We start from the raw sequence: 26928 nt of genomic DNA, 5'->3' as shown, positions 1-26928 counted from the left end.
TCTGTCTTTCTTAATTACCCAAATGGTGATCAAAGACTTTTTGCTGTATCTTTCTTCTTGGCTTTTTTTTCTTCTGAGAAACGAAATGCAATCTCCTTATTATTGACTTGGATGTGTGTGTGTATATATACATACTGGTGCATGATACTTGTACATGTTAGTTCCTCCAGAGATTTTGGGTTGAAAAGGCCAGGAAGTTTCCAGAAAATCTCAGATAGTCCCAGAGGATATGGTTAGTTACACACTATCATTGGCCATGTTCTTCGATAATGACTGTAAGCATTGGAGTGACTTTGAACCAACAAGCTGTTTGTGTCGGTGTGAATTGTGTGCTCAAGCTTGACATTAACGTTCAATCACTGACTGAATTTTCAGCCATCCTCATCAGTATTTTGCTTTCAAGATATACTTGATTGTATTATAGGGGTGTCCCATGAAATGCCACTTTACCATTTTTTTTTATATACAGTAACTGATTTCTCTCTTAAGAGATTAAGCATTAAAACGTGCTTATCTTTCTATACATCATTTTTTTTTACTTGATATTGTAGAAGCTTTGTCTGTTAGCAGATTAAAATCAAGTTGGTTTTTTTTACAACTGTCTGATCATTACTCTTGAGACACCTGTATGTTATATTCTAATTTTCACATTTCATTTGTCTCATCCAATGCACAGTACCCCTGAGCATCAAAATTAAGCCCGAACCCAAAAGCCCAGGATACCACAAGCCATGTGCGCACATGAAATCTCCAGCGGCCAGCACAAGCCACCGCCATTTCAATTTTGACAAATTTGAGCAGAAGTTTGCGTACGGGGAACAGGTTGTGGTGGACAACCCTTTTGGTAAATTGGATGGACTCTCTGTGATCATCCCAGCACCATCTCCATCCAGCACAGGTAAATTTCAATATTTGTATTTATCTTTCTATATTTTTTCTAGGTTTTTCTTTAAGTACTTTATTGAAGCAACAAAAGGGAGGAATAATTTTATTCAAAGTGAAACTAAGGAATAGAAATGAAATACATGTAGTAATATATTGCTCCTTGGTTTTGGTTGTTTTTAGTGTAGGCTCTGTACCTTATTTGATCAAAAATGTACTTCAAACATTTAAGGAACTACGTGGTATTTTAACTGGTAGATTGTTTTGTTTACAAGCTTGTTGTTGGGTCTTTCTAGCAGTTTCTTTCTCTGTTTTATTTTTTTAGGGGGGCTGTTATGAGATGTAAGTTGGACTGCTCATATACTAATAATCAAAAGGTATTTTTTAGGAATAAACCAGTCAATTCTGGTACATTAAAAAATGCTGGTCTACTTTTTAAGAAATCAAGCCAGAGTTTGGCAACAGCCATCTAAATGACAATAAAAATGTCATGAAGTACACAGACATCACCATTATGACTGCACTTAGTTTCAGTAATCTAAAAGTCACCTATCAGTACTTCCGTAAAAAAAAGTTTTTAACAAGAATTCATTTTTTTTCAAACAGATGATCATCCTAGTCCACCAGGGAGTGCCTGTTCAGATGCAGTAGCACCACAAAGCTCTCCTGTTCCACAGGGCAACACATCATCCGCAAAGAGCAGCACCAGCAATGAAAAGGGTTCCAACAAGAATAACCCATCGGGCATGGTGGACATGGCCCCAAGTGCCATGACGCCCCCCTCCATCGACCTCAACATGAATCGTATCATCAAGCAGGAGCAGCAGGGGTCCTCAATGTGCAGCAACAGTGGTAGTTGCGACAAATCAGACAACGCCAGCAACCGTGGTGGCAGCAGCATCTCATCGCCAACGACTCCTCAGGGGCCATCCCTTTGTCAGATGGTGACCTTCAAGGAGCCGTTAGTACCTGGTGGAGGCGGGTTTGGACCAAGCAGCAATCCCTTCAGGGCACATGGACCAGGCCCTGGTCCTGGGTTTTTTCTGGATAAGAAGTAAGAAGTATTCCAATTCAAAGTCTTTTTTTTTCATTCTTACAAATGTTAACCTAAATTATTGCTCACTCAGCATTGAACTGTGCTCTTATGAATATGCCATTAAGGAAAGGATTTTGTCAAGTTGGCAGAGGTTTCATTCTGATTTTATATCAGATGGCTATTTGCCCTTCAATCTACCTCCTTTTTTATTTTACTTTGTAATTCTTTAATTGTTATGATTCTTTGATTTTACATTATATTATGTATGACAATAGAATGACTAGTAATAAATGAATAATCATGTTTTAAATGCATAGGTTTATTAATTTTCATTTTTTTGTTAATGACATAACTTTTTAGTAGATTCCAGAGGCAGACTTCTGAGCCATGTTTTGGCAACCTGACCCATTCAATGGGATCAGCAGGAAACTCTGGAGCTGAGTCTGGTGGTAGTAATGGCAGTGGTGGTGGTGGAGGAGGAGGACCTCATCCTTTCCAGCGTCAGAACTCTGAGCCAGTATTCCTACCATTCAAGAACCGAGGCATGTTCAATCAAACCCGCTTCAGGGATACTATTGTGAAACAGGAGCCAGTGGATTATGGCTATGAAGCTGGTAAGAAACATTTGCCCCCCCCACCAAGATTACTAGAGAGAGAATTTATCATCGCAGTATACCAAAAGAGAAAGTTTGAAATAATGAACAACAAATGTTGCAAAGAAGAAGAGGATAATATATTTTCCAATTTACATTAAACTGAGTCCTTATAGAGCACATTTAGCTAGAATAAACTAAGCTAAAGAAACCCTTCATAAATCATAACAAAGATGATTTGACTGTATTAACAATAACTCATAATTGATTTCTTTAAAAAAAATCACAGTTTCAAATTGAAAATATTTTCAAAGGGAAATGATTTTTTCACAGTTTACAAGATTGAATAGATTACAAATTGTAGGTTTCATAGAATTGATTATTAAAGTCAAGAATAATTTGCTTAACCCAATGCTTTAAAGTAATTTGGTGATCTTCAAAATAATTCATTATGAGGTTATGAAGTGGCACAAATATTAATTGCCTGTTCTCCATTTTTGTATGTTGCTTGCATTTTAAACTTACAAGTACCTGTATTCTGGAATGACTCTGACCAAAATACAACTTAGATGGAGCTGTTCTCTTTCTCTCTTATGCCTGCTTTGAATTGCATGTACCCTCAGAAATGTGTTTACTCTCATAAAGACTGGAAATGATTCATTGAAACACTTGAAAAGATACAATTTTCCTCAGAGCTCAAATATTCTGTTGTATTCTTAAATTGCTTTTATCCAGGGATGTCTGGTCTATTTCTTCTGAAGTAGAGTATGTCATTGGATTTATTGTGATGTAAAGTATTTACATTTCAATATTGAAGTATTGTTGACACTGAAGATTTTCCCCAAGTCTTTGCACTTGGCATGGTAACCATACCTTACAAGTAAATGTTATGGGATATATTTCCACCAATAAGGATAAGGCCTGGTCACACCGCCCGAGTGTTGTTGGAGCGGTCGTGGAGCGGTAGGGAGAGGGTGTTGAATTTCGCTCACAAAATTGGGGGGGGGGGGAACAACAAAAAAACAATCAAAATGAAAAATGGTGAACGATAGCGAGCGGTGATGATTTTTTTCTCTCCGCTCCACGACCGCTCCAACAACGCTCGGGCGGTGTGTTCTTGCCTTTAGATCATTTGTATCCATCACTTATCACAATCGTGTGAGCATGTTGTTACTGATCAGTACTCTTGATTACCCTTGACTTGAGAAACCAGCTGAACCCCCCCCCCCCCTTCACTGCTCAAACCTTTGTCCTCTAATTAGTTCCAGGATCTCTGGGGTGAAACAGGAACAATAGTAGTTCCAAAGGAGGCTTTTCAAAGATAAACATTTTTTTTTCTTTTGTTGTTTGCTCCAATGCATCTATTGTGCAACAGGAAGTCTATTAAAACTTTATACCCATTGGTGCGTTCTGTCCCAGAAAGGTGTGGCAACAGGATGGGACATGTTGTATGTACAGATCACCAAGCAGTGTTTTATAGAGCTATTAATGAATTTAGCATGAATTTATCAAGGGCTGGTAACTTCTTATCTGGTGCTTATTCTGAATCTCAGTCATTTGAATTTTTTTTATACATGTACCTGTAGTTGAAATTTAAAGATTGGTTGTTTACAAGCATTTCGATGCAAACAGAATTAAGTCTTACTTTGATAAAACACCTGGCTCAATGGGCGGGGGGGGGGGGTGCTCATACAGCGTTCTCGCCAGTGTATAATACGCATGGTGCAAACACCATGCGTGCGGAAATGGAGACCAAGTGGAACCATGCGTAAAATTTCAGCGACATGCGTGGAAAAATTAAATGGAAATATTCAGAAAAAAATAATACACTCCATGAACTCATCTTAGTGATATCAACTTCATTTATCAGGTTGCGCCGAAGTCCCACCAACTTAAGACCACTTACATGCCTACTACGGCTAGGAAAGTGGCAAGGTGCCCAGCTAGCTCGCGGCTGCTATTGCGGGCATATGACGGCACGGTACGGTCGTTCCGTTGCCTATTCCCCCGTCTTCCCCGCACATCACATCGGCTATGCTCCATGACCTACCGGTAGCTGCGCTTACTGATATGATGGGAGTGGAACTTGGAATAAATGCATTGTATACCGGTATACAGGAACATGTACTTGTACTGTGTTTGTCATTTATCCCGCCCTCTATACACACAATGAACGAATAGCAAAGGAGTTGTACTGTGTTTGTCATTTTATCCCGCCCTCTCTGCACACAATGAACGAATAGCAAAGGAGTTTGAGAACTGTGCGTGACCGCTATGGTGCATGGATGTTAGGCCTGGGACGATTGTCATTTTTACCATTCAATTATTTCCTGAAAAAATAATCGAATGATTCGATTGTTCGTCGGGAATCAGGTCTTTTAAGTCACAATAGTTGACGTACTTTATGGTGAAATTTCCATCAAAGTCACATGTTTAGAATAAATGAGAGTGGGACCTTTTTCCCCTTCTCCATGATATTTATATCAAAAGAAACTACATGAAATGAGATTAAAACTTTCAGTTTATTGTTCCAATGAAAATCCTTCCTAAATCCATGCTGGTACTCTGGTATTATGCATGCATCCCTCCAAGTGCCACACCCCTGCATATGAATGAATCAGCCCAAATCAGCAGTCCAAAGTCCAAATCCCAAAGATGTAAACAACTCATTCATGAACTATTCTTTGAGACTGACCCCAGGTGGAGCATTTCTTGAACAATTTCATCCCTTTCCCATACCATGTCCCCGCCCCCACTTGTGGCACTGCCCACGATTCTACACATGTATTTCAAAAAAATATTTTGCAAAATATTTAATTTGAAATACAGGGAAAAAATACGATTTTTTATCATTTGAACCTACATGTATAACTGGGTCTATTTTTTAAGACTAGTCGAGAAAGTACATGTACCGGTGAAGACGGGCGCATGTTGGAATGTAGTTTTTCATTGTGTGAGGGGATAGAAAAAAGGTTGCATCATTGTTTTGAAACATGAAAGGAATTCTCCGGCTCCCACCCTTATCTTTCTCTCTCCCTCACACATACACAGATGGGGGAGGGGTCAATTTATTTCTGAAGTCATGACCTCTCCTGATAAGGGAACCACTGCCTTCTTCTTTGTTTCAACAAAAGTTTCATTGGCTATCCGAAGGTCCAATCAGCTCAATTTTGGTTGTGTGTTTTCTTATTGTTGTGTGCACGCAGACAATGAACTCATTTTGTGTATCGAGGGCAAGGTTGGGTGGGATTAAAAAAAATTCGGAGCGCTTTCATGTTGGTGTGTAAGTGAATGTAATACAATCATTGATTATTATTGAAAAATTATCTCGGTAACATAATTTTTAAACCTGTATGAAGTGTCATCATTGTTTTCTTGTCATTTTGTTATTATTACTTGGGTACTCGAGTTCTCCCAATGTCATAATCGGGATCTGCCGAACATTCGATTTGTGTAAATTTTGCTAATCGATTGGTGATTGGCGGCATGCCAATCGAACCATTCGATCTATCTATGTTTACTCCCAGGCCTAGCATTTATGTGCATTTTGTGTGGGCTTAAAAATACGCCACAATGGGGCTTCCTTGGCGTCTCTCTTTGATGAAAAGGCCGTCGCTTCCGCGCTCCGCGGGGGAGGGGTGAACCCCCCTCCCGCACCCAACCCCCGGGAGTGGCAGCACAAGTCCCCGACATGGGTGAATTATTTTCTGGCGAGAACGCTGACAGCTCATTTAATACAAAGCCAGAAGAACATTCAGATCCAATGTGTGAAACATGTGTTTTAAGGGATTGTTTCACTTTGTGAGCAGCTGATTTAAAAAATTCTCAAACTGAGATGAAATATGTGTATGAGTGCCTGTATTTGTCCTAAAAAAAGTGAAACACACCAAAATATAGGATGAAAAACTCTTAATTTAGGTAGCAATTTTTGTAGCAATTCGTTAGCCTGATTTTGAGAACTGTCTAGTAGACAGGTTCAGTTTTCTCCAATTCAAAAATTCCGTTGGCTATGTTGACTGCCTTCCGCTGTGTGTATCTCCTATACACATGCTATTATTAGCTGCACTTTACATTTAGTGTATACCTTGTTCACACCGTCTATTGGTCATGCTGTGTTCATCTAGAGTTTGTGTTGTTGTGCACAGATTCCATGTATACACATAGTCATTGAAACCAACCCCAAATTATTTTCAAACTTCGATTTTTATATCTCCAAGGTTTTGAAATTGTTCTGTAGATATGATACTTTGAAGCTTTTGGGATGGTATTTTTACACTGTAAGCCTAATGTTTAGCCCATTTTCAAGATTCAAAATGAGAATTTTCAAAATGAGAACATGGACCTACTAGTAGGTCCATGATGAGAACAAAGTGAAATGATCTTCTGAAGTCAAACCAAGGAGTTTTATAAGATTGAGAACCATCCGACATGTTCCCTTAAAAGCCACTAGATGCCGCAAGGATATAATATGTGAGACATGTTTTTTATTGGATTTGTTTGGCAGATTATAGACCAAAGATTCCTGCCTAACCACAGACTTAACTGGCCAGATACAGTATGAAATATGCTTTTATAATGATACTTACTTTTCACTGCCTCTGGTCAGATACATAGCAAACATATCGCTAACTTATATTGGGGAAAGCAAAAATAAATTTTACAATATTTATTAAACTATGATTTGAAATTACTTGACTGGTCGCATGTGGCTGCAGCTGTGACACATAACATAAAAAATAGAGATATTCAGTGCAACTAATCTCAATGTTTTGCATTTCGGAAGTGTGTGGTAATTTGTGAAATGATGATTTAAAAATTGTCAAATTGTGAGGGTTTTTCACATTTTGAGACTGTTATACAACATTTCACTCAATTTCAGGACATAACAAGCCTTTGAGATATATTTTGTCATGTGCTTAATATTCACATTTTGTAATGAAATTGAATTGGAAATATTTGCAATTATCTTTTTTCAACACAAACCACTTTTAATTTTTCCATGAAACTGGCGGCATTACAGGTCTTCACCAAAAGCTTTAGTGCACCTGTCTATTCTGTAGTACTTCTTTAAAAATCGAAAGCTACATGAATTAATTCGCATTTTTGACCTCCATGGTCAAACATCCTTAGGATACACAAGCATACTTATAAAATAAAGTAATTTGGTAAAATACTAATTTCTGCCCATTGGCAGTTTATGCAACAAGGATGAACTCTATTCCCTTACATATTGTTTATACATCCATGGACGTACTACAACCAAGATTTCTTGAGTCAGTGGACATGAAACTCATTATTGCTAATTCTATAGCTAAGAAGGAAGTTAAGATTAAGTTTCAATGAAGGCTAAGAAAGATGTATTAATGAGACTGAACTAAGATTCTCGATTGCCTATGCCCATCACCTAGTCTGCTGTGCAAACCCTTCACTGGAGTTAAGGGTATAAATTTGCAGCCTATAATGCCTTGTGTACTGAAGGCTTTCTGAAATAGCAAGTTTTTTATGTGCTAGTTTTGCGTGGATACCCACTTGTTGATCAAAGTTGCAGTCAGGGTATGTGCCTGCAGACTACCCATCCCTCCCCCACACACTCATACATACTTCCCCTCTTTCTCTTTGTATCTATTTCTCTCTGATCTTTCTGCCTCTCTATCTGTAAAATATTGAGTCATGAATTTTCTTTCATGAATATCTTAATGTATACTCACTGATTAGTCTGTAAAGCTCAGGCAATTCTTGCTTAACATAAATATTTTCTTTCATTTATTCAAAATTGTTGAAATAGGGAAAAATGTGCATCATTCAGAACTCCGGGCTAACTATCCAAAGTACCTAAAAAAGTTAAAATAGATGAAACTATATGATTTTTTTTAATGGTGGAAATTATTGAGATTAATTGCACACAGTCCTTAAGAGTGAACAAAGGTATACACAGGAATTTTTGACTGAAAAATGTTGATTTTATTTCATGAATATCTTGATATATGAATACCCACTTATCAGTCTTTAAAGCTCATGCAATCCCTGTGCAACATTAATATTTGCAGTTATGATTACAGGCTTAGCTGGAAAGGTGATTTTCATTTTGAACCCTGTACCAAGGTTAAAAATTGCCTTTAAGTTGCTTCTAGCACACATGGGTACAACTCCTGTTGGATTCATGTAAAATAGGAATCTTTATGTGATGTATACTGAAGGAAACAGAACTTGATTAGACAAGATTAACAATCTGCCATGAATTGTGAATGAATATGATGACCTTGGTGCTCTTGCAATCATTGCTACCATCAACAGGCACAAGTTGGTTATTTCATAATGTCCCTCAAGATATGAATTATATTTTATGGAAGGAAGTACTGCTTTGCAAAATATGATCCTATTGTATTAATATCAGTAATAATAAGTAGATGGGGGAAAATATCTTGAATGGACATAGTGGATCATTTCTTTTCTCTTCATTCCCTCAGAAGCATTTCTTCATATTGAAGTGATTGAAAGGGGAAAATTTGAAGCTTATTGGAGAACTAGTAATTTGCTGCTGAATGGAGTTTGTTTTATTTTAGTGTAGACATCTTTCTACTTTGTGAGTATTTTAAAATTAAATGCTGTAGAAGAGTAGGATGCATATTCTATATGATCGAGAGAACTCGGAAAGGAAATACATTTCAGCCACTTGTTCACTCCATCTTGTACTTTTCACATCTCTAAATAGTTCTTGATTTATGTCCAAATGCTTCTTTAGTTCACATAGCCTCCAAATTCATATTGTGTATTTCATTAGGGTAAGTTTGTGAATACTAATGTAGATGGAGGCATTCTCAGTCTTTTGGCAGTAGATTCATTTCTAGAATAATACATACATGTATCTGCTGGTTAGATTGACGTCATCAGTCTACTCATTTGCATACTGACCAGGATGTTGGTTTGCAACTGCTTTGTGAAATTAAAGCGAAACTTTAAAATGTCCTTAAAACTTCCTTATTTTACATCCAATTTCGATGATATTTTCAGGGTAATCCTTGTCTTAACATTGGCAGGAAATTAATGTATTATACAGGAAACTTTGAGAGATTATAGCATCCTAGACAATTTCAATTTCTTATGAGAAATGCCAAAAAACAAAAACAACATGTTTCCTTCCTGTCACGATCTTTGTTTTCTCTTTGAAGGTTTATAGTGATTCCTTACTAATTGGTTGGTCTTTTTGTTTCATTCATTCACAGATTACATATTCTCATCATCTAATTTGATTCTCCTTATTCTATTTTGGGAACTGTGTAGGCCGTGAGAGTTTTTTGTTGAATTTGCATTTAAAAAGGAAATCATTGTTGAGAGGAGGCTTTTAAAATGCTTAAACTTTGCCGGAGTGGAGCTATTCTTGCTTTTGGATGAAAAGCTGAAGTACTGAATGTTGAACTTATTGACACTATTTTTTCTTTGTTTAATATTAAAAGTTACAATCAGTTCCTGAAAGCTAGCATTGTCTTTCCTTCTTTACCATTTTGCAAGTGATAAACTACCAAACAAGGAAGCAACAATAGAATTTTTGGACCATTTGCCATATTTGCAAAGCAGAGTGATGGAGTCCTATATGGCATTGCCTAATTCCAAAACAAGTTTGATTAATTCATATCACTGGTCACCATATTATCATGTGTTATCACCATATACAGAGGTACCAAGATCCTTTGGGAACGGATTCCAACGTCAAGAGATGTTTATTCAACGCCAATGCAAGGAAGAAGGTAATTAAGCTGATGCAACATTGTTTCGTTGAGTTCCTGTAATAAGGCCCCAATAACGTAGATAAAAATTTTATCCAAGATTTAGCATGAAAGGCAGAAGAATGGGTGAAACCATATCAGGGGCCCCGTTGCATCCAATGATAACTACCATGGTAACCATAAATAGCCAATCAGAATAGAGGATCTCATGCAAGTTACCATTGAATGGCAAAGTTATCATAATGATAACTTTTATGCAACAGGTCCCAGGACATATATGCCCCAGACGACAACTTCCATTGATATTTTCATATTAAAGTTTTTTAGAAATATATAAGCATGATAACATTTCCAGATGATGTACAAAAGGAATTTAGCTAAACAGCAATTTCAAAATATGAGTAGTAATACTATCAATAATTTCATGAAAATATAGTTATATCATAGGCGGTCCAGTGGAGGGGGCTGCCCCCCCCATTGGCAGGGCCCCCCCAAAAAAAAAAGGGGGGAAAGAAAGAAATTATAAAAGAAAATGAAGGTAAAATAGAGGAGAAAAAAAAGAAGGGGAAACATAAGAGGGGGAAGATGGGGGAAAGACTTGGAGAATAATTTAAAAACTATAAAAATTTTGCTCGCATTGTCTTTTAGGTGATTTACTTATATTGCTCAATATGGAGCTTAAAATATCAATTTTGAAGTCCATATACAAAAGACTGATTCAGCCCCCCCCCCTTATGATCTTGGCTGTTAATCACAAAGAAAATCAATGGCGTAATCTATAGAATAGTATGATCAAATTTATTGAAAAATCTCATTTCAAATTAATAATACTAATTATGAGTAAAATCAAGTTTGCTCTGATTAATTAAAAAAGACCCCTAAAATGTTTTATTGGTTCACAGACTCCTTATAGGATTCTGATTAAATGTATTTTTTCTAAAATTGATATCATAATTATTGTCTTATGTATTTCTCTGTTTTTTTTAATACTTTTTCTTTCAATGGAAATCATCAGGGACTTTATTTTGAACATAAACAAGATAAACTTCATTGAGTTTAATCAGTAAAAGAAGAAATAATGATACATTTACAAATTTGTCCGAAAATACAATTTGCATTGGATTTTTCACAAATTCACGTTTTTGAACAATTTTGGGTCTGCAAGCACTTACAAAATGTTGCATAATTTCAGAACCTTGCAACCAGGGGTCATGATTTTGGTCTCAAAAGTTGGGCGAGACTTAAAAGCAAAAAGTCAGTGAGTGGCGCGGTAAAAAAAAGTTGCACGGCAGATTTATCATGAAAAGTTTTGAAAAGGGAAAGGGCTGAATCAGCCTCTTCCCAGTCTAATTAGGGTTAATGAAAAAGTTGATTTTCAGATCCAAGATGTCATTTTAGACCCTTACAAACAGTAGTCTGTGTGATTGATAACAAAAAGGTTCACTGCTGGTGAGCATGTTCATATTCATTCAATGTTACTCACAAACCTCATCGACAGGAAGTAATTTCATCAAAGAAAAAATATCTCTGATTCAACCTTTCTCTTAATTGGGAACTGTTTGCCATCACAAAACATAATTGAGAAATAAAAATTTTCTTTGGGTTTTCTCAAATAAGATAGTAATGCGTGATCACAATTCCAAGACAAATCTCCATTGTCAATCTTTTGTGACATTTGTTATTTTGTTGGAGTATCTTTTGTTTTTGATGTACATTTATGCAGCTTATATCTTTATCCTTCAATTCTCTTATAACACCTACTGTACCTCAATTTATCAATATTCTACATAGACATGTTTTATTATGATTCGTATTGACAACAAATCACTGTTGCTTTTAATTGGCGAGTGCTCAATTTTCCCTACTGACACAATAAGGTATTAAGTTTACACGTATAACGTTAAGATGTGTTTATGCTTCCATTGCTTAGACAGAATCAGCGTTTTTAAACGTTTTTTCAGAACGCCGATCACAAACATAGTTCCGGAGTTGCTGTTTATGCTTAATTTTCGGAGGCGAAATCAGGATCTTCAATAATGGGTGATTTTAAGTACGGTGTTGGCGTTGAGGGCATGAAAAGGCTGCTAAACCAAGCACCAACACCGAGCTGGGTTCTGAGGAGCAATACCGATTGCGTTATCGATAGCCTTTGACGTCACGCCGCTGCGCTGCGGATCATCTGAACTTTACGCAAGAAATTTTCGACGACAAAATTGAAATTGGGGAGAATTAGCAATAAAATCTTATCGTACAGGATGCAAAGTTTAAAAATCACTACATGAATCAGAAAGGGTTAATATTATTTTTCAATAAAATGTATAAAACTCTTATTTGTGATCATCTTAACTGGAACGATGATTTTACGGGGATGTTTCATCGTTTTTGGCGCCTGTTCGTGAGCTACAGTTCATCAACACCAACACCGAACTTGAAATCACGATTTTCACAATCCCTGGGGGTTGGTGTTGCTGAATGGGGAAATTGCACGTAGATCGTCATCACCAGCCACAGATACCAGATAACACAGTACAATGAGTGTTGTTATGTTCAACTATTATTTTAACTTGGAACAATATCTGATCTTTTAGTAATTGCATGGAGCTACTTGACATACCCATCATAATTTCCACCATGGTGAGGATGTTAGTATGACAAAATAAAGTATATAAGTATACATAAGAAAAAAATACTACATAAATTACGGTTATGTTTATGATAATGGGGATTCTGGCTCAGGGATATCTCCTCATCATAACTCGTGTTCCGGGTTTTTTTTTTATCCCTCAACATTCATCATGATGACAATTAGAGGAATACATGTAGTAATAATCACACAATCAAATGTACATTGGGCAATAATGATAGTGGTCCTGTTTATATTTCTCCAGAAACCCTGATTCTGGTCAAACATGTTTTGAAATGTAACTTTTTATAAGTTTATGATCGGCATTCTGAAACATCGTTTAAATGAAAGTAAGCATGGACACAACCTTGTTTTGGACTTATCCCGTATGAGAACACTGATTCTGGCCTGAAAAGTGGAAGCATAAAGATGCCCTTAGAGACAGGAAGTTAATTTTATAAAATAAAAAAAAATCTGATCAGAACCTTCCAATTTGAAAGTTATTCATTCATACAAACATAATTGAGACACCATATTTAAATTTTATTTTTAGGTTTTCCAGAATAATTATGAAGATATTGATATTTTAAAAAGTAGATTACAAACACAATGCGTGGTCATGATTTAAAGGTAGTCTCCATTAAAAATCTTCTTCATATCAATTTGACACTACTTCTGGAGCTGGAAAGGGGTATTAGAAAATGATCAATACATTTACCATTTCAATTTTATGTATGTGAGTTATTGTCTCGCCCACCAGAGGTGAAGGCGAGACTTAGGGATCCAAATGTCGTCTGTCGTCTGTCACAAATCTAATGACACATAACTCCACAACCGTATGTCGCTTTTCAACCAAACTTGAATGGTAGATGGACTTGGGGGACCTGCATGTTATGCTGCAGTCGGAGGTCACATGGTAAGGTCAAAGGTCATTTTCAGGTCAACGTTAAAGTTTACATGCAAGACTCTCTTATGACACCCAACTCCGCAACCGTAAGTCGCTTTTCAACCAAACTTGGATGGTAGATGGACTTGGGGGACCTGCATGTTATGCTGCAGTCGGAGGTCACATGGTAAGGACAAAGGTCATTTTCAGGTCAATGTTAAAGTTTACATGCAAGACTCTCTTATGACACCTAACTCCGCAACCGTAAGTCACTTTTAAACCAAACTTGGATGGTAGATGAACTTGTAGGACCTGCATGTCATGCTGCAGTCAGAGGTCACATGGTAAGGACAAAGGTCATTTTCAGGTCAACGTTAAAGTTTACATGCAAGACTCTCTTATGACACCTAACTCCGCAACCGTAAGTCACTTTTCAACCAAACTTGAACGGTAGATGGACTTTGGGGACATGCATCTTATGCTGCATTTGGTGGTCACATGGTTAGGTCAAAGGTCATTTTCAGGTCAATGTTAAAGTTTACATGCAAGACTCTCTTATGACACCTAACTCCGCAACCGTAAGTCGCTTTTCAACCAAACTTGGGATAGTAGATGGACTTGGGGACCTGCATGTTAGGCTGCAGTCGGAGGTCACATGGTAAGGTCAAAGGTCATCTTTAGGTCAACATTAAAGGTTACGTGCAAGGCTTTTATGACAAGCATTATTCCATCCCAGTCATTTCACAATGAAGTTTTGATACAATTCTGTTGTGTGCCCTCGCAAATTTTCATAAGTGGGCGAGACACAAAATCGCTTTTGCCTTGTTTTTCTTTGAGGGATGTCACAAGGAATTTTTCATTTCCTTTGTATGTGGCTTAAAATGGTCTTGTATTGCTTCACATGCTAAAAGTTGTCTTTGTTTTTTTTTTCTGTCATGAATAGGAGGCCAAGTGGAATGTGGAAGGGCATTCTATGATGATGCAAGTGTTCCAGAAAAGCCCCCAGAACAGCACAGTGAGTATACTAGAAAACAGACATTACATTTTTTCTCTTCTAGGGAAGATTCTGCATGAAAAATAAATCTTCATTGATTAAAAAAAAATCTAAAAATCAAGAGTAGAGTAGTGGAGTGTTTTTGGTAAAGTAATTTAGACTTTTAGCTATGAGCTTATGCCATGGCATGGCATTCTTCCACAATTTCAAAATGCTTCTGCTTCGTCATTTCAATTATGTTTGCTTTATATGATAGCACTAGGTGGGGGATTCCAAACTTCTACACAGAATTTTGAAACTCATTAAATATGCTAATTTATGCACATTTTGCAAAATTTACAGAAAATGCTTCTTGTCAATTTGTTGACCGATTTTAATTTTTTTTCTTCCATCTGGTAGAACTTCTACACAGAATCATGAAATTTTTAATTGAAAAATTTTATGCTGATTTTAGCTAAATTGATGCGTATTTTTAAAGATTCACGAAAATATGCTTCTACTTGTTTATTTTTTGACCAATTTTAATTTTTTTTTTCCATGTGGTAGAGCTACATGAGGCTCACCAAATTTTCACACAGAATTTTGATGAGAAAACAGTGTGAAATTTATGCAAAATTTATTCATAAATGACAAAAAATGCCTTTTCTCCTTCATTTGTTGATCATTTCAATTTTGTTTGCTTTATAGTTAGCTATAGGTGGGGATGCAAAATTTCAACACAGAATTTTGAAACTCATTAAACATGCTAATTTATGCATATTTTTCAAAACTCACAAATACTTATTTGTTGACTGATTTTGATTTTTTTTGTTCCATCTGAGAGCTACATGAGGTTCACCAAGGTTCTTCTAAGAATTTAGAAATTTTGACCAGAAAGTAATTTATTATAATTTATATGAAATCTATTAATAAATCACAAGAAAAATGCTTCTATGTCATTTCTTCATCAATTCTGTTTCTTCAATTTTTGTCACCAATATAATTCACTACAGTGTCAACTGGGCCAAAATTAAAAACTGTGTTAAATTTTGTTGCAAGATGAGCTCCACATCATTGATGTGCTCGTTTTTTTTCTGCAATTAGCAGTTACACTGTAATTCCAATATCAAACTTAATATTTGATGCAAAATACTTCAACATTTACCCCCACCCTTAGAAATGATATGAAAGTGGCATATGTCTCCTTTGCTTCATGTTTCCTTATATTCAGTGCTTATATTACACATAATGTACATTATCTAGAACACTATTATGCTATTTATCTTATATATTTTAAGTTTTATTTAAAGTGTTATGATAATTCAAAGCTGTTTTTAACAGTGATTTAACTTCAGCAAGATTTGCTTCCAAAAGAAATGAAGAATTACTTTCTTTATTAATCCCTCTATGATTGTTTTCATTAGAGGGAGATTTTCACCAAGTTAGCATGTGCATGTACTCAATAACATTCTTTCTGGGATCAGAACATGCTAGTCTAGAAAATGGCAAGAATAAGAAAATATCAGTTGAAGTTAGTATGTGCAGTCTATGGGTTGAAGCCCTACTATTTCCCATATTACATGATTCTTATACATTAAGGTCAGACATGCTGCAGTTACCTTAGTGTGAAAGTGGCATAGTGTATTAGTTCTGCCTCTACCCCTTGTAATCAAAGAATCCTGTTATAGCGCTAGCATCCTTGGCTAGACATTAATCTATGCATGTCTCTTTCCACCCAGGTTTTTATTTATCGGGCATGTTAAAAAGTTGAATAAATAGTGATTAGTATATAGATTTAAGTGTGTGTGCATGTCTATTAAATAATAATTTGTGTGTGTGCGTGCGTATATATATATATATATAATTAATATACTGACACTTAGTGTAATACATTTCATTTTAAACCAGATGAACCAAGACATGAGGTGGTTCGAGAAGGACCTCTTTACCACAGACGTGGGTCTCTTCAACTTTGGCAGTTTCTTGTAACTCTCCTTGAAGACCAGTCCAATGGCCACTTCATCGCTTGGACCGGGCGCGGCCTGGAGTTTAAGCTCATCGATCCTGAAGAGGTGAATATTCACCTTTGCATTCGTGATGGGATATTAAGTAAAGAATCTCTTTGAAGGGTGCATAATGAGACAATGATATTGGGTCATGGAAATTTAAATGAATAGATTTTGTTAGATCCATGGTAGGGCTGAGTAAAAATGTTAGGGACAAGTCCTCCCCAACAAAAAGTTGATTTGAATAAAAAAAAAAAATCCAACAAGCATAACACTGAAAATTTCATCAAAATCGGATGTAAAATAAGAAGTTTGACATTTTAAAGTTTCACTTAATTTCACAAAACTTTTATATGCACATCTGGGTCAGTATCCAAATGAGGAGACTGATGACGTCATCCACTCACTATGTCTTTTGTATTTTATTATATGAAATATTCTAATCTTCTCCTCAATGTCAAGTTAGACAATGATTAATTCCTTCCTGAACATGTGGAATTAGCATTGTTTAATACTTTATAGTTCATTCAAGTTGGTCCTTATTATCAAATCTGTAAAAAATGAAATATTGTATAATTCAAACAATGAAAAACAAAATAAATAGTGAGCGAGGGACATCATCGACTGTCTCATTTGCGTGTCACCGACTTGTTCATGTCACTGTTTTGTGAAAAAGTAACGAAACTGAATATATAGATGTCAAATGTGAAATTTCAGCAAATTTTTGGAAGTTTTTTTTTACACCCCTGTCCTGTTAATCCTAACTGCTAGTTACTAATAGCATTTAAACATCTTTAAACATAAATGTAATGACTCAAACCTAGCATAATAAAGTTGATTTTTTTTAAAGATTTTGAAATCTCCTCATTTCCAATTGACCAATCTCTAAGGGAAACGGTCATGAATCTTAACTGATTTTCTCAGCCTATTTATTGTACCTGATAAGCAATAAACTGTACTTGCTGAACTGTATGTGAATATTATTTGATTATTAATGAGAGACCATATATCAGTCATTAAACCAGATAACAGACTGTAGGAGAACAGTATCAAATATTAAGTTGGTCTTGGTTGCCCTGCATTAATTGAAAACAGGGTTCCAACAGTCATGGAAAATCCTGGAAAAATTTGTGGTCCTGGAAAGTCAGGGAAAAGTCAGGGAATTTGAAAAATTTGTGAAAAGTCATGGAAAAGTCATGGAATTGCATTAACCTCATGGCTCATGGCAGCTTTCCATTTTGTCGTGTCTCGCAAAGTTCTCTCATACTTAATTATCATACTCTGCTGTGTCTGATTTTGGAAACCGTGCCAGAAAGCAAGTCATGAAAAGCAGCAATTTAGTCATGGAAAAGTCATGGAAAAGTCATAGAATTTTGTTTTCAAATTTCTGTGGGAACCCTGTGAAAAGTATGAAATTCATCAACTAAGTTAAATATTTTCACACTCAAACTGCCACTATTCTTATGACATTGTTGATAAATGTTAAGATGTGAAATCTGTGATCATGAATCTTGGCTGCTTCCTTTGATGAATCAAAGGAAAGGTATCTCTTAATATCTTTCAAAATATAAACAATCTATCAAGTTTGATGGAAAATAATATTGGATTTTCCCAGGTTGCAAGACGATGGGGTATTCAGAAGAACCGGCCTGCCATGAACTATGACAAGCTCTCTCGTTCACTGCGCTACTACTACGAGAAGGGTATCATGCAGAAAGTTGCTGGAGAGCGTTACGTCTACAAGTTTGTTTGTGACCCTGAGGCTCTCTTCATCATGGCATTTCCTGATGGTCTCCACACCCAGCTCAGGGTTTCCTTACCCCCTCCTCATGACCAAAGGCAACCACCACCCCCTCCTCAGATGAGACCGGTAAGACTAGCATCATTTCTCTACCAATATGTTTATACATGTAAGACAGAGACAGATAAGACCAAGGGATGTGTCACACTTAAATTCCCTGTTGCTTGTGGTATAGAAGGCATCACCACATTGGCCAAGTCATGCTAAGGGGGCGCACGCTATTGTGTATTAATCAGTAAGATTGCATATTGTGTTGCCTATCATGTGCGCATCAGCATTTAAGTAAGACTCTAAAGGGGTGTTGCAAGAAAATATTTGCAATCAATCGCAAATATTCTGTTGCAATTTTACAATTGATCACTTTTAACTATAGCAAATCAGACTACATTTCTTGTTTCATGGAGCAGATTAGCAATCAATTGCAAATTTGCAATTAATTGCACAGCATATGCTTGATTTCAGGTATGAAAATTGACTTGCAATTGATCGCAAGTGTCTTGCGATTGATTACAAGTTTCTTGCAACGCCCCATAAGTCACACTTTTGTGAAACACCCTCAGTACATATACTTATTATGTGGGAGAACAAGATATATTTCATTTCAATTACAATTTTTATTACTTTTTTACAGATTAAAAACAGGCAGCATAAAACCCACACAATGTAACAAAACAAAAATTTATTTGTATCATTTATTAAGTAAAATTTGAACTTTTGCTCTCAACACAGAAAGAAAAATCTGAAGAATTACCACAATATTTTGGGTTACTAACCTCGGCCTTCCTCAGCGATGACCGAAGTGACCCGATTTGACCTCGTGCAGTTAACAGCCAAAAATTTTGTCCAAAGTTCTTTGGATTTTTCTTTATGTGTTGAGAGCAACAGTTCAACTTCTACTTATTTTCAACCAACACAGATTAACTTTCATGACAGTAAAATTTATTATTAAAGAGTGTGCCTGCTAAAAGCAAGCAGCAGGGGCAACGGGGGGGGGGGGGAGATGATGGGATTGAGAATTTTATATATACTTCTTCACAAAGAATTTTACAAATTTGTTTAAAACAAAAGATTATTGTTACAATTTATTATACAAAATATGCCTGGTAAAGTATGCCATGAAGCAGGCAGCAGGGGCAAGGTGAGGGATGATGTTTATATTTATACTTGCTCACAAGTTATTGTTACAAATTGTGTTAAGATGCAGATAAGACAACTATATCCTATATGGATATACTTAAAATGTATAACAAAATATAAACCAAGAGATATGACAAAGACATATCCTTATATATTCTCTTAGGGACTGGATATAAGACCCAGCCATGCAGTATGTTGTGCACAAATGTTTATGAATTACAAATTAGTCTAAGAGAAAAGACATATCCAGAAATGAGGAATTTTAGAATTGATTCATCTTCAATAGATCTTGGTCCTTTGTACTAGTTTTTTAATTACATTGTTTAGGCATTGCGAAAAAAGTATTAATTGATTGTGTGGGGTTTTTTTGGTCATCATCTCATGTGCCATCACTTGAAATAGCAAGATGATTTATGAGATTAAACTTCTCTCCTTTTTTTTTGCAGATCCACCCGAAAAAAGAACCAGGAGTCATGACCCATCCGCCTCCCCAGCCCCCCAGTAGGACGGGGAGCAGTGAAAACTGTGACGTCTTTGTTCCTGACCTCAGCCATGCTAGTTCCTGCATGACAAAGTCATTCTCTGAGGGCTGTGTTTACTGAACACCTCATTCCTTCTCTTCCCCAAGGTCAATTCCTTTGGGGCATGGAGGATCGATTCAAGAAATTACTTTTTTTGTACACACAGAGATTATACGAAAATTGCTTGTACTATAGTTGATTATGATGTACACAAGCTTGATTTGTTAAATGGCTTGCATTGTGTGTTCACTCACTTCTGTTATCACCAGTTTAAAAGTTATCTTATTTTTTTACATTGAATAAGAGAGAAGATGATAAGAAAGTGGTACGCTATGGGAGTACTTTTGGCCTCACATTGTTTGAAGTATTGATGGTACATGATGTTAAAGACACAAATATTTTCTAAACTAATCTTATGGGAGTCAACCATCAAGAAGGCTCTGCAATGTTTTCCACAATGATCATCAAATTTGTTGCCATTCAGTCATTGATATGATGATGAAATATGATTGTATCACTATTGAAACTCAAATATTCAATTAAAAGAATTATTTTTTCTGTCAACTAAATACTATTAACAACACAAACTGCCAAATTGCAAAGCAAGAATTTGTTCCTAGATTAAACAGCCATTGACACCAAGCATTTAACACTATTATGCTTGGAGTATTCCTTTTGATGCGTGGTGCCATATTTCATTACATTTCAATCAGAATCCGATCAGGCTGTGTATGTCAGCGCATTGTTTATGCAATTTCTTTGGAAAGATTTTCTCAAATATCATAGCAGGAAGTTCTCATTGGGCTCCAATATAGTACAAGTAAGTTTTAGAGCAGTCTTTAGTCTTTAAGAATAAGCTTCAGTAATAGATGAGTTGGTGCTTCGGATACTGAGAACGACTTGATGTACTGATATTTAAGTATGAATTTCAGTGACATGTTAGGGGGAGTGAAATTGGCTGAGAAATTGCTCTAAAAACTCCCAAAAAAGCATTGAATTTGGTATGACATCTCGAAAAATATATCACTCTTGAGTAAAATCAATTTGAAATTGTTAATTTGCCATAAATACAAAGTGCAGTGCACATCTTTGCAAGGAGCTGCAGGTATGAAAGTGTGGCTCAGACATTGACTAATCAATAGAATTTAATTTAATCAAAAGTCGAAAGAAAAAGCAAGTGGATCGTCAGATGATCACTCCCATTAATGTTTTCATGGAGTATTAGTCATGTAATCCATCAATTTGATGCCCTTCGCTCTCAATACTGAGCCGGAGTTTAAAACCTTTGAGCTTGTATTATAGTATTTTTTAAGAACCCTTAATGTTTTGTCTGTTGAAGAAATAGCTATTACAGTGAAGTCTTTGAATCTTGCAGCTGCTTAGAAAGTCACTTTGTGTAGAATGGATTCATGCTAGTTGGTTATACCTCTTGGAAGATAAAAAAAATGTGCTTACTAAAAAAAATTATGTCATGATTGTTTGATTTTTTTGGGGTCTGATGTGAAATTGTTGTGTAACATCGATGCCTAAATTTTGGTATCACAGTATTGATCACTGATGTTCTGTACACCATGCGAGCATCATATAACACTTAAGTGTATGTGTATATCTTGTGCATGAATTGATAACACTTTACACCATGGATTTTACACCATGCAAGTATCATGCATTATCAGAATGTATATTATGTGCATGTTTTAATAACACTTTAAACCATGGTCTTTACACCACGCAAAATTCATGTAATATTAAGATGTATATCTCGTGCATGATTTGATAATACTTATTTGTAAGGGTTATGAAAAATGTATAATAGCCTTATCTTTTACTGTTTTTAGGAGGCTTTTTCACTCATATGAGTAGTACTATATTATCTCTCAGTACAGATAACTTTCAGTTCTACATTGGCGACAATGACATCAGTACATCAGGCTTACTCTATGAATAAGGGAAAGTCTATTATTTTTTACCAGTACAACGTAGACCTTATCAAAGATTGGTAATTTTGTATTTTTTTAAGAGAACAAAGTATATTTCATACCGATATTTGTCACATTTTATCAGAGATAATTGTATGTCAGGAAAGTATCTGAGTTTTTGCATGATTTGTGAATATATTCAACTGAATTTCAGATTTATTGTGAGATGTCATAAATGTGTTTCAGTGTTTCTATAACATAAATATCAGGTATTGGCATGTTGACTGCAGTATCATTATGTTGTGTAAAAATTTACAAATGAAATTCGTTCCCCCTGTTTTGAAACCATTACTCTGTAAAATATTTGCTTATTGAATATTCTGCCTTCTGTTTCTAATAATTTACAGTTTCCCCATAGATCTGTATTTTTGGGTCAGTTTTGAACAGAGAGAAAACAATCTTGAGTAATTATATACAGTAGAATTCAAATTGTGCTTGCAAGATAAAGAGGCAGGTCAGTACCAGAAAAGGAAAGGGATCGTAATAAATTGGAAATATTGGTTAATATGGTGTTTTTAAAGTTACTAATTTTCTTTTCAAATCTTTTGAATTTTGGTTACTTATAATACAAAATCAGACCTAAGTTTTTAAAAGATAATTAATTTTACGTTCAAATGTTGGATGGATAATATTATTCATATTTTAAAACATTAATTAAAAATGTGTCAAAGAATGTCCTAAGAAGCTGTATTTTAGCATCATTAGTTGTACAGAGCAAGAGACTCTGTTCATGTTCCCCACTGCCGTGCACATGTATATAATACATATTTTCATTTTTTGGAAAGACATCTGAGTATGTCTCTTTGTATATTTATTTGCATACATACTCATGTCATCAAGGAAGGATTTTGATCAATTGCAAGATGGAAAACACGGTTGATTGTTTCTAAACAAACTTACTATAAAAAAAAATCAACAACATGATTATGATAGTGTCTTTTTTATTTGGGGGGGGGGGGTATTTACATGTTTTATTGGTCACTGCAAGGTACATTCATTTCAATACAGTTGAACAAATACAGATGATACATTATAAGAAATATACATAACAGTTACAAAATATAAATATACATAACAGTTACAAAACATAAGTGGATAACCACTGTATCATGTCTCGCCACCTGTGTCCGTGGACACTCATTTGTTAATATCGATTTATACTACTATCTTTTAATTCTATGTACACAGAAATGGTGGTGTAACTGCTGGTGTCTTTAATAAGATGAAGCTTTTATTACACAATACATGTCAGAGTAAAACAATGGTAATCCACCAAAAGAGAATAACTTGTGAGCTCTTATCATTAATTTACTGTTTTTAAAAACCTCAGTAGAGGAATTATTAATTATTTCCCATAATCATTTCAAGTTATACATGGTCCTCTGTGTTTTTCAAAAGTGCACTCATGTATTTGAGAGTTAGTTTAAGAGAAATAGACTTCTAAATTATTAAAGAGCAGTTGTTGTTTTTATGCAGATATTGATTAAATACAATGATTAGCATACCAGTTGTTCAAATATATTTAGAAGTATTATTTCTAGGAAAGTGAGGAGTTGTAGAGAAACAACAGAATGAGAATGGCATTCTCCAATTATTTCATTTTTGTACATATTTTTCATGAAAAGCGTTGACCAGTGCCTAAAAAAGAAATCTTGTGTTTTTTCTAATTGTCTAAGAGAATACAAAATCTAGATTAAAGAGAAAACAATTAAGAAGTGGAGAGATATATTGAAATGCAGAAAGTACTAGAACGACAGAAAATATCTACTTTTATACCTTATCAGTGAGCAGAGTATTAACAAAAAAATCATCAATGTTTTTGTAGGAATTTAAATGGAAAAAGTTGGAGTTATTTTTTCATACTGTATTTCAAGATTTGTACAGATGTAGTGTATGGGATGCTGAAGATATTGCTTTATGTTTCTCTCTGTCTTAATTTTTTTTTACTACATATCAAAAGATTGATGTACATTGTATGTCTAGGTGGCTCACCAAATTGATAAAGATAGTGAAGTGTATCAGTATTCATATCATAAAGTTTGTACACACATTTTAATTCTTGTACAGAAACTTTCATTTTCACATAAATTGGAAAAAAAATTGAAGTGTTGCACATATAGCTGTTTGTTCCAATTAAGTAAAAATAACAGTGTTTAAAAGTGAAATTAAATTTTGTTATCTCACCTTGGTATTCAGAGTTAGGGCTGTGTATCTGCAATTCGGACGAGGGGATATAACTAAGAATTTTAAAAGCGTAATATGATCTTGCCCCCAAATCAGTAAATCCAGCCCCTACAAAGGAAATGATTAAGTAACTTTTTTTCTTTACTTTGCTATCCACTTTCATAGAGATTTTTATGAAGTTAATATTACTGTTTGTTTAAATTTTTGAATTAAATTGTAATGTTTGTCAATTCCCTTAGTATTTTGTTATGTTATAGTGTAAATGATGCCCAAAACTTATATAAGGAGGGGACCTATTCCGCAGATATCTATAGAACTCTCCTGCTCAAGTGAAAATTTATTGTACAAAATCATCACAGCTGATGTCCCTCTTTTCCCTCCTTTTGTCTCTAATATAATCACATTGTATATTTACATTCTTTTATTTTTAACAAGAGTTGTACTTACATTATTCAAAGGTGGATTTTTAATGCTTTGCTTAACTTGATTTGGAGAATTTGTAAATAGCAAAAAGCAGAATACAACAGTTTTACTTTGTGAAAAAAAATGTGTTAAAATAGCAAACATTTTTATTTTGCTATACGTGTCTTTGTTAGCATGAATTTGACCTTTGAGGGAAGGGTACATTTCTCAAAGAATATATAAAATTGAATAGTAATTGACACAGGACATTTTTTTGAAATGTCCTTTTTATCACAAATTTTATCTCTTTATCAAATATTTGCACTTGTGGATTCTAACACTAAAATAGGTACTTTTTGTTATTGTAATCCAGTTGGTCACATCTGCTTAACTCACGTATGTGTAATTTAAATTATCCTTTTCACTTTCAGTTATTTCAGAATTCTCTCTTTTAGCAGCATCTTGTTCTAAGCATTGTGAAATTACAGTCAGCAAGGCAGTCCTCAGCTGGTTGCTAATTTCTGAACCATAAAGAGATAACCACTGTCTCTTCAAATTATCAGAACCCTTTCAAATAAAAAACTAACAATAGTTTGTGTTTTTTTTTATTGCTGCAGGTGTTGTGGGAATTTTCTCTGTCACTTGAATTCTATCTCCTAATTATTTGAATGAATTAAAATAATGCTAGTTGTTTGAGTGAGTTGTCAATTGGATGAAGTGAAGCTGCAGATCTTAAGATCGCTAAGTGTTTTCTTATGAAAAAGTGCTGCAAAGTTATTCATTGGTACTGGGCAGTTTTTATGACATACATTGGCTATATCCTAATTGGCTAAATGAAGCCAGAAACAAAGATTTAACCAAATATCAGGTACAAATCCATATATTCTTCCTTGATATGATATGTTGAAATTTAAATCTAGAGAAATCTTACTTGCAATTGAATATCAGGATTTTATATTTCAATTCACTTTCAGTTATTTTTGATAATTTTCATTTTTCCTGAAGCTTGGATATTGTTATCTAATGATGTCACTTGTTAATATTTAATTATCATATTATAAGTTATAAAAATTAAGAACAGGGCTCGGTAACACGAAGATTAGCGATCAATTGCTAAATGAACTGACCAATCGATAACAATGTTACTCGTGCATTTGGTTTAAAATACTGACCAGGGACCAATCAGTGCGGTTCTTTCATATTTGCAATCCATCGCAAACCTATGTGTTATGTAGCCCTGGATACATTGATTTGAAAAAGAATGTTAGCACCTTCCCTAGCCATTAGACTCATTATCACTGCTTTGAACAGCCCAAGAAGTGATTATCATGTTACTTTTGATTTAAAGATTCAAATTTTACCATAGGGCATTTCCATAAAATATGTACGTCTGACCCCCTATATTTGGGACCTTCATGAAATTTTCTGTCGCTGAATTTCAGTTCTTTTGACAGTCTGTAATGCTGTCAAATGACCATGGCTTTGCCAGTATAATAAGTGAAGTAAGACTTTAGAAAAATGGGTGTCGGCTGTACAAAAAGGTTGATCATTTTATGGAATTGCCCCATACTTAATACATATCTTGACTCTATTATTGCTCTAAAAATTTCATTATGGAGGGACATATTATATATGATTAATCATGATTTTTTTCTTCAAATGTGTACTTGAAAGGAATAATATAGCATATAAGAAGTCCTAAGGCTTAATCAACCTTCATAGAATTCTCTGGTGAATAGCTTGGTTCCAACATTTATTTTGAATGATATAATTAAACCCCAAATAATTGTTTTGTATAAAGGCATACAAAACTTTAATAAAGCCTTTCCACTTGACAATGACATTGATTTCTTAGTTAATGTAAAAGCATCGCAAGTTTCTATGTTTCGGGGCAGATGTTGCTTTTCTCATTAAATCACAGTGGTTTTGTACATAGCAACTTGATGTGTTGATTTGGTGTTTCTTTGTTTTTATCTTTGTTTATACAATAGTGATGAGAAGATCGGAATCTTTGTGTTGCAGTTGATCACTTTAAATCCAGATTGTCTTGAAGTCTTATGTGTGTTATGAGTTTTTACAGATGTACATAAATCAGATATCTTTATTTATGTCTTGGACTGACCTTTAACGTAACCATCTGATAGATGTGACCAGGCCTCAAACCTCTGCATGAGTTTGTAA

The 26928-nt window shown here is 35.0% G+C and overlaps 1 protein-coding gene across 2 annotated transcripts; it reads left to right on the top strand.

Moving 5' to 3' along the window:
- The first annotated feature begins 214 nt into the window (after nt 1–214).
- LOC121410751 (ETS translocation variant 1-like) lies at nt 215–26686 on the top strand. Of its 2 annotated transcripts, none has more exons than XM_041603033.1 (9): nt 215–275; nt 677–898; nt 1489–1936; nt 2282–2532; nt 10185–10256; nt 14688–14759; nt 16626–16789; nt 18339–18593; nt 20108–26686. In XM_041603033.1, exons 1-9 carry the CDS (start codon nt 230–232, stop codon nt 20261–20263), a joined length of 1686 nt encoding a protein of 561 aa, XP_041458967.1. In that variant the 5' UTR covers nt 215–229; the 3' UTR covers nt 20264–26686. The 2 variants fall into 2 exon arrangements, with proteins under 2 accessions (XP_041458967.1, XP_041458966.1); XM_041603032.1 differs by having other exon boundaries at nt 2279–2532.
- Nucleotides 26687–26928: the final 242 nt, after the last annotated feature.

This window comes from Lytechinus variegatus, chromosome 3 (assembly GCF_018143015.1).
Source record: "Lytechinus variegatus isolate NC3 chromosome 3, Lvar_3.0, whole genome shotgun sequence".
In the NCBI taxonomy this organism is placed as follows: Eukaryota; Metazoa; Echinodermata; class Echinoidea; order Temnopleuroida; family Toxopneustidae; genus Lytechinus; species Lytechinus variegatus.
The sequence above is the reverse complement of the archived record's forward strand: the minus strand, read 5'-3'. Positions and strand labels throughout refer to the sequence as shown.

What these genes read in the sequence shown, in the direction of transcription:
- LOC121410751 (XM_041603032.1), top strand. Translation starts at nt 230, where the DNA reads ATGGTTAGTTACACACTATCATTGGCCATGTTCTTCGATAATGACT. An exon ending in ACGCCAATGCAAGGAAGAAG is followed by an intron (nt 10,257 to 14,687) that starts GTAATTAAGCTG and finishes TGTCATGAATAG; the next exon opens with GAGGCCAAGTGGAATGTGGA. An exon ending in AGCTCATCGATCCTGAAGAG is followed by an intron (nt 16,790 to 18,338) that starts GTGAATATTCAC and finishes GGATTTTCCCAG; the next exon opens with GTTGCAAGACGATGGGGTAT.